Source organism: Pediculus humanus, genomic scaffold (assembly GCF_000006295.1).
Source record: "Pediculus humanus corporis 1103172108279 genomic scaffold, whole genome shotgun sequence".
Classification (NCBI taxonomy): domain Eukaryota; kingdom Metazoa; phylum Arthropoda; class Insecta; order Psocodea; family Pediculidae; genus Pediculus; species Pediculus humanus.
Window position 1 is genome coordinate 673,558 of NW_002987848.1, and position 9,685 is coordinate 683,242.

The window sequence follows — 9,685 nt, forward strand, 5'->3', positions numbered from 1 at the left end:
ATATTCTAATGAAGGAAGAATTTTAACGGAAAAAGAACGAATACGAATTTTGAAAAATAACGGTCGAATTTTTTGTGTGAATGTGAAAATTAAATTATAACCATTAATTATTCATTATGTAAACAATTTTGAACAATAATAATGATAATTTTTGTGAAGATGATGATGAAAGGTAGAATAATAATTTTCTTAAAATTTCCAAGGGGAGGGGGGGGGTTAAAAAGGAAGGAATATTGGGGAGAAACAAAAATAAAATAAAATAAAAACGCGATAAAAAAAAAAAAAAAATTTCGTCGATGAAAACAAACACAAATAATAATAATAATAATAAATAAATGAAATTTGCTTATATGTAACAAAAAGAAAAAAAAAAAAAAAAAAAAACGTCGTTAAACTTGATATTTATTCATTCATTCGCACCTTTTGAACATTATCCATATCAATTCGCATATCTACTCGCGGACGTTTGTTCATATGTGCACTCCCGTTAAACGCCATTTTGAAACTGAAAAATAAATATTGGGAATAAAAAACGAAAAAAAAAAAAAAAAAAGAAAAAGAAAAAAGAAAAAGAATAATAAAAAAAAAAAAAAAAAAAAAAAAAAAACGGGACTCGAACGAAACTCCAACGTTTTTTAAAAAGTCAATAATATATATTAACACCAGCTAACAAAAAATTTTTTGTAAAAACGCTTGCGCGACTGACGCGGATTCAACTTAAAATAACTTTGCGCAATGGTCAATTTTTTCGAAATGTTTTTTACTTTTTTTTTTTTTTTTACTTTTTTATTTTTCGCGAAACGAAATATATCCGAGTACGCGAGAAAAGAAAGAGAGACAACGAAACCCCGTGAAATTAAAACTTCAATTCAAAAAAAAAATATTATTAAATACTAATAATAATACTACTAATGATAATATTAATAACAACATATTATAATATTAATATTAATAAAAACTAATATATATATATATGATTGATAAAAAACGAACTGATCAGAGGTAAAAAAAAAAAACGTTTACAACACGTTCCACAATACCCCTGATAGCGTCATCGGCATCCATTATGATATTCCCCATCCGTAATGCACACACGTTTAAATGAAACTAAAACATCGAATGAAAGCGACCAATTGAAATCGAGCATTTCGTGCGGTGTTGTCGTTTTACGGGTTTTTGTCGTGTCACCAGAATAAATTTTTAACTTTTTTTCATCGAATAACGATCGTTTTAAATTTAAATAAATCGAACGAATCGAATGTCGCAAAGTAGATTTCTTTTCCCATATTTCTTTTATTATTATTAAATAAATCGTTTTGATTCTATAAATTATAATAAAAAAAATTAAATAAACGTAAAATATTAAATCTACTTACCTTTAATAAGAGCCCAAGAAAATATTAATAATAATAATAATAATAACATTAAATTTAAAAAAATAATAATAATTTCAAAACAATTATTTATTATTATTATTTTCATCATACATCTCGTCAACCATTTTTAATTTACATTTCATTATTAATTAATCATTTCAAAAAAAAAAAAAAATTATTAATAATAATAATAGTTATAATAAACGAACGAACGGGGGAAAAAAAACCCGGAAAACATTTTAACTTCATTTACTTTTTTCATTTCTTTTCTTTTTATCATATCATGAGGAAAACTACAATCGATCAATCGATCTATCGATCGATTGATCGATCCATTAATTAATTTATTAATTAATCGTTCCCTTGTTATTTTACTAACAATGACGATGACGACGGCGACAAACACAAATAACTCAGGAGGAATTGCAAATTAAAAAAAATCCAATTCAAAATTCCATAAACAAATAATAAAACAATAATAATAATAATAATAATAATAATAATAATAATAATAATAATAATAATAATAATAATCGTTTATTAATTATTTTCGTATTAAATCACACAAAAGAGAAAAAAAAAAAAATTTAACAAAGGATTTTATCATTTAAAAAAAAATTTCAATTTAATTTCAATTTAATTTCCTTTCTTTCTTTTGATTTGTTATAAACTAGACCCAAAAATTATTTTGTTAAAATTTTTTTTTTGTTGCAAATTAATAATAATAATAATAATAATAATAATTAAAAATTAATAAATTAAAAAAAAAAGAAATGATGATGATAGTTATAATAATAATAATAATAATAATAATAATAATAATAATAATAATAATAATAATTGACGATTGACTGATAGCGAACGGATAAGGTGGTGTGCACAATAATAAATAATTTGCAATAAAAAAAAAAAAAAAAATTTTTTTTCTCTCTCTATCTCTCTCTTTCACCCTCTTTCCTCCCTCCCTCCCTCTCTCTCTTTCTCTTCCACCCCTATTACTTTCATCTTCGTGGGAACATCACCACCCACCAACACCACCACCACCACCACCATCATCATCATCAGTATCATCAGTATCGAAATTTCTTTTCCTACACTCTCAACGCAATCACACGCACACGCACACCCACACGCATATATACATATATTTATTTATTTTAATATACAAAGTTTTATTTTTTTTATTTTAATTTATTTATTTTATTTATTTATTCCTACTATTATCGATATTCAAAATCATACACATGCCCCCCCCCCTTTTTTAATTTTATCATTAATAATAATAATAATAATAATAATAATAATAATTAATAATGATAATAATTAATAATAATAATAATAATAAATTTTGTTTTGATTTTTTAAAATTATATCAATCATTCATTTATAATACACAAAAAAGAAAAAGAAAAAAAAAAAAAAAAGATTTTTCAGTTCGATTTTTCGAGTTCGATTTTTTTTTTTTTTTTTTTTTTTACAATCGATAATAATCGATAATAATCGATAATAATCGAAATTACGAGACGTGATGACAACAGAAACAAGCCGGCCGGAAAGGTATGAAAAGCTTTTTTTTTCTATTTTTTTTTTTTTTTTTCTTATTTTTTTTTGTCGATCATTTATACGCACGTCACACACGAGAGGCACACCGTTTGTTTGTTTGTTTGTTTGTTTGTTTGTTCCTTATTCACCAACACCAATTTTTGTTTGTTTTTTTTTTTTTTTAACTTTAATACTACTACATACAATATTGTACACACACATATTTTTTTTTCTATTGTTGTTGTTGCTGTTGTAATTGTTTTTTGCCGTTACCGTCACCGTTGTTGTTATTATTATTATTATTATTACCGTTACGTTTTATTATATATAAATATATTGCATTTGATTTAACATTAAAAAATAATAAAAAAAAGTTGTAGTAAAATCAATCAATCAATCAATCACACACGAGCCATTTATGACTATACTACTACTGCCTTACGGTTATTTTGATTTTTCATCCTCCCTCCTCCCTCCCCCTTTTTTAACACTGATTTTGTAAAGAGGAGGAAGAAGGGGAGGAGAAAGGGGAGGAGAAAGGGGAGGAGAAAGGGGAGGTAGGGAGGAGGAGGAGGGGTGTATGTGAGAGGAAAAGATAGAAAAGTAAAAAAAAAATGGTGGGGGGGAGGAGGAGGAATTTGCTTATTGCGATTGTGATTTTATAATTGGCATATTTCATTTTCTATTTAAAAAAAAAATTAATCAATAATTAATTAATTAATTTAAAATACTTTTTAAATTATTATTATTATTATTATTATTATTATTACTATTATTATTATTATTATTATAATTAGTTAGCTAAAAAAAATTTGTTTTCTTTTTTTTTTCTCTCTCTCTCTCTCTCTCTATCTTTCTCTCTTATTTTTTTTTAATTTTTAATTTTTATATTTTTTTTCTCATTGTGACTATTTAAAAGTTTCAAATAATAATAATAATAATAATAATAACAATAATAATGATACTAATAATGATAAAAATTGAAAATGAAAAAGGAAAAGGAAATAAAAGAAAATAACGACGTGAGGGGGTGGGGGGTTGGGGCGGAGGGCGGAGGAAAACAAATACTTATGTACTATGTTTTTCTTTTTTTTTTTTTTTTTTCTTAAAGTAAAAAGATCCTGGCCTGCCAGGTAAATAAGTAATCCAGCCATATTGGATTTTTTTTTTTTTTTTTTTTTGCTTTATTGATGCGATGCCGATAAACTCGTTTTTTAAATATTGGAATCAATATTTTTTTCTTTTTTTTTATGCTACATGATTATTTTATTGTCTTGAATAAAAATAATAATAATAATAATAATAAAAGTAAAAGTAAAAGTAAAAATAATAATAATAAAAAAGTAATAATAATAATAATAATAATCATGATGATGGTGGTGATGATGACGACGACGATGATTTAAGTGATGATGATGATGATGATGATGATGACGATGATTGATGTTTATTTTTTTTTTCCTTTTTTTCCTTTTTTTTGTTTTTTTTTTTTCTTGTTTTTGCTGTTGTTGCTGTTGAACTGAAATTCATGTAAATTTTTTTTTTCTCTCCTTTCATCCGATTGATTTTAAAATTAAAGTGTGTGTTTGTTTTGCAAGTTTTTGTGTTTTTGTTTTAAAAAAAAAAAAAAAAAAAGTAAACGAAGAAAGAAAGAAAGAAAGAAAAAAAAAAAAAAACTTCAAGTTCGAGTTATAAGAGCAGATGAGACCGCCGTCGCTGCCGTCGCAGCCGCTGACGCCGCCACCGCCACCGCCGCTGTCGCTCCCGCTCCCGCTCCCGTCGCCGCATCGTGTCGTCGTCTTCCCTTCTTCTTCTTATCCCGGAAAAAAATTATTTTTGGCCACTTGCGTCAGCCTCTCTGCGGAGGAGGGCCTTCCTCTTTACGGCAACTGCACCCGCCCTCCAAAACGGGTAGTCACAGTTTCAGTTCGTTCGCTATCTTTGATGCAATGTGCTTGAATCCTATCGACGTACCGGAAATTCTCTTGATCCGAACTCCGTTGAGAGAAAGACGTGGAAGTTTGCAAACTTCAATTTCCCACTGAACGAGATCGTCCGTGTCCGGATCTCCGTGGATGCACAAAAGAAGGTATCTCTCTCTTTGTTCGTATTCGCAATTGTTGGCATCCAAAACCTGAGAGAGAGAGAGAGAGAAAACCGTAGTAGTTACGTAATTCCTTTTAAAAAACTGGGAATCCCCTACCCTTCCCCCCCCCGCTTCTCCTTACCTTTCTTATTTCTGCCATTATTTCATTTGGATCTCTCGACGATGTCGTTTTCATGCTCCACGTGAATCGAAGGGATCTCGGTTTCACTTGATCGTCGTTTGTCCCTGTTCCGCTGTAACGAAAACAAACACGAGGAAAATTAAAAAAAAAAAAAAAACAAACAAGACGGCGAGGAAAAACAGTACGAACGGACGGATGAGAAAATTTTAAAAGAAAATATTAAAAATAAATAAGTGGAAAATATTTTTTAAAAAAAATTAATTTAAATGTAAAAACAAATAAAAGAGAGACTTTTACCCTTTAATAATAATAATACTTACACGACACGTTCGATCCTTTCATCAACACACCCGGTATCGTTTATCACGTGACACGACAAACGGAAAATACAAACCGACAGGTGTGAAAACGAAAAGAACAAACCGCGTACTACAAACTTACTATATATGACTCTGACACGAGTCGACAAAATAAAATTTAAAGAGAGAAAGATAGAAATAGAGAAAGAGAGAGAGAGAGAGAGAGAGAGAGAGAGAGAGAGAGACAAACAACAACCAAATAAACCCTCACTACGAAAAGTAGTGCATGCAAAAGAGGAAATAATATGAGAAAGGTTAACAACCACTGACGAGGTTTTCTTTTTTTTTTTTTTAAATGATAATTATGATGATGGTGATGATAATGATAATAATGATGATAGTAATAATAATAAGAATAATAATTCAAAACAAAAAAAAAAAAAAAAAAAAAAAGTAGGAACGTACCTAACTAAGCTTTTAGGAACCGGGTCCATGGGGCTGAAATAAAAAAGAAATCGATACCATTAAAGTGACGGGAGGTTAAAATAAAACAAATACAAATTAAAAATTAAAACAAAACAAAACAAAACAAACAAACAAACAAAACGACAAACAAAAAAAAAAAAAAAAAAAAACAAAACAAACGTAATAAGAAAACATCGAGAGAAGAAAATTTTTTTGTTTTTCTACTCTTAATGAATTTTCTTAAAACGTAAATTCATTAAATATCATTATTAATAATAATACTAATAATAATTTAATTCTAATATTAATAATAATAATAATAATAATAATAATAATAATAATAATACTAATAATAATAATTTTTCTTTTTAAATCTAATAAATGCGTAAATCCAACACCATAATCCGACATCGTGAAGCACAAGCTTTAACCTCCCCCTCCCCTTTTTCCCATTTTTTTAAAAGCACAACCTTCGGTACCACTGATGAGAATTTTAAGGAGGGGAGGAGGAGGAAAGGGAGGGACTTATACAAATTGCCAAACAATGTGAAAAAAAAAAAAAAACTTATCGAGATTCATTCACACGTGTGTTCGTTTTTTGCAAGTGTTTCCGCACGTGTTCGTTTCATCCACTTCCCTTTTCCTCGGTTGTTATACGTTATCATTAACGTAAAATTAATCAAATAATTAATTAATTATGTACATAAATATATGTGTGTAAAAATCAATCAACGAGCGTCGGCTTTCTTCACGATCGATACTAATCGATAAAAAAAAATAATAAAAACATCAAAAAAACGACGCCATATTTATTTATTTTATTTTAAATATTAATAAAATATTTATTAAGCATGTTTCATAAAATATTGACCGGTACTCGTGATACTCATAATAATATTAATAATAATATTAAAAACGATGATGAATGAAAAGGAACTTCAAAAAAACAAAATAATTCTTATTAATAAGTAAAGAAAAACAATACAGATTTATGTATTAATAAATACATAAATAAAAGAAAAATAATAATAATAATAGTAATAGTGGTAGTAATAAAAAATATTTTATTGATTTTATAATTATTGATCCATCAATTGACAATTTAAAAAAAAAAAAAAACAAAAACAAAACCAATGGACTACAATTTTAATTTACATTTTTTGTTTGTTTTTTTGTACCCCCCCCGCCCCCCGCCCCCACGTAAATGACTACGATTTATTCGATTTTGATCGGTACAAAATAAATAAAACATTATTTTAAAAATGTGTAAAATATTATCATTATTCAAGTGAAAAATTTCATTCGTTTCCTTTTCTTTCTCTTTCTCCTTCTTTTTCTTTTTTCTTCTTTTATTTGTCCGCCATTCGTGCGTTTGTCGAGAAAAAGAAAAGGAAAGAAAAAGCACGAGACTCACGCATGCACACGCACACGCATTACAAAATATTTACACAAGTGGATTTTTTTTCTTCTTTTTTTTTTCCTCCTTTCATCCGTCGTCGTGCGACGTAAATTATTATTATTATTATACAAACGACGAATTGAGGGGGAAAAAAAAGCAGAAGAAAACGAAGAGAAAGAAGAGATTAATAAATAAATAAATAAATAATAAGCCAAATAAATAAATAAATGTTGTTTTGTTATTTGTTGTTCCTTAAGCGAAAAAAGCAAATGAAAATTTAATCTTTTCGTTTCCGTTTTTTGTGCTTTTTCCTTGTCTTTCTCTCTTCTTTCCCTTCCCATTTTTCATCTTTTTTCTTTTTTCTTTTGTGTTTTTCCAACATCGTCTGTTACATTTTCTTTTTTTTTTTTTTTTTGTTTTCACGAATAAAAAAAAAAATAGCATCAATCACAGATTTATCTTTATCGAGTTACAAAATTAATTTAATAATAATATTAATATTAATAATAATAATAATAATTTTATTATAGTGAAAAACAATAAAAACTAATTAATTAATTATTTTTTAAATAAATTTTTTTTTTTTTTCACAAAGTTATTACTACTTTTTTTTTTTACGAAAAACTCCACTCACTGACTCCCTCCCTCCCTTCCCTTCCCTTCCCCCTCGTTTTTTTTTTCTTCTGCTTTTTTTCAACTTATTCATTCGTAAATAAATATATAAATAAATATAAAAAAAAAAGCTGCCACCACAACGGTTAATAAGCACCTGTCGTGTCACAATGGTAACAAACAAAAAAAAAAAAAAAAAATTATTTAATGTATATGTATGTGTACGTAAAATTCCTTCTTCTTATTATTATTATTAATAAAGACTTTTAACAACACTATTATCATCATCATCATCATCATCATCATTATCATCAACATCATAATCACTATTATTATTATTATTATAATCGAATCAAGTAAAAAATAAAATAATTTTAAAAAAATTAACGACAATAATTTTTTTTTCTTTTTTTTTTTCTCTCACCATTTATTCTCGAATCTATCATTCGATTCGATTCGCACACGCGATTTTTTTTGTTTCCCCCCAAACGATTCGATAATGATAATGATAATGATAATAATTTCAACAGATTTGAATTTTTTGAAAAATTACTTACTCATGCGCAAAAATTCATTAATTAATTAATTAATTATAAAAAAATTTTATATATATATATATCTATCTGTATATATACATGTAATGTACACGCGTTCGATACTGAATAATAGCAGTAGTAATAATAATAATAATATTAATAATATTAATAATAATAATAATAACAATATAAAAAATAACGAATCGAAATGTAAAATTCAATCCAAAGAATATTTCGTAAGGATTTAACGTACGTTGTGCGAAAAATTTCATAAATAGAGAGAGACGGAGAGAGAGAGAGAGAGAGAGAGAGAGAGAGAGGCAGTACCATCGATACTCCCTAGCACTCTTATCCTTAGGGAACCGGATATGAACCCTAGAATTAGACTGTTTGAAATCATTTACATATAAAATTTGTCGCGATTGAAAGTGTTTCATAAAAAAAAAAATAAACGATTAACAACTATCGCGATCGTTACCATTATTATTATTATTATTACTGCTAATATAACAAATTATTTTCGTAATGAATACCTACAACAATTTATTAATAATAATAATAATAATATTATCTAAGCAATGTGCCGTCGTTAATGCGAGAGAGAGAGAGAAAAAAAAAATTCAATTTGTACATTTTTATAAAATTTTTTTTTTTTTTTTCTCCCCCCAATCTTAATTACATACATACATACATACATAAATACATAAAAAAATAATAATAGTAAGTGTATGTATATGCTCGCGTTTAAAATCTAAATGTGTTAATAATAATAATAATAATAATAATAATAATAATAATAATAATCCCATGTTCGCAAACGTATTGGAGAATGTGCGTCGTCCTCGTTGATCCTCTTCCACAAATTTTTTGATTCTTTTTTATCATCGTCATCGTCATCATCATCATCTCCCCCCGAACAAATAAATCCTTCCTTTGAACCTTTTCAATTCCAAAAACTCTTCGAAGGAGGGGGGAGGGGAAAACGTTCAATTATTTTTGTACTTTTACTTTTAAAAAAAAAGCAGCTGGTGAGTATTATTGTATATACGACGAGGTATCCTTTCCTATCCTTTCCTTTCCTTTTTGTTATCGTTATTGTTTGTGTTTTTGTGTTTTTTGTTTTGCTTCTTCATTCCTTCGGAAAAAATTTTTTTTTTTTTTTTTTTTTTTCGGAGCATATTCCGAAGAAGAAGAAGAAGAAGAAGAAGGTGGGTTTGGATCATCGCAC

General features: G+C 27.1%; 1 protein-coding gene across 1 annotated transcript in view; it reads right to left on the reverse strand.

The window, feature by feature from the left end:
* Positions 1-4,833: 4,833 nt before the first annotated feature.
* Phum_PHUM509230 (serine/threonine-protein kinase MARK2, putative) overlaps positions 4,834-9,685 on the reverse strand; it is a gene marked incomplete at both ends in the record, with an annotated part of 14,617 nt that continues 9,765 nt past the window's right edge. The window contains 2 exons of the mRNA XM_002430991.1: positions 4,834-5,052; positions 5,147-5,258. Of these exons, the coding sequence (XP_002431036.1) occupies positions 4,834-5,052; positions 5,147-5,258 (331 nt within the window). The remainder of the gene's footprint in view (positions 5,053-5,146; positions 5,259-9,685) is intronic.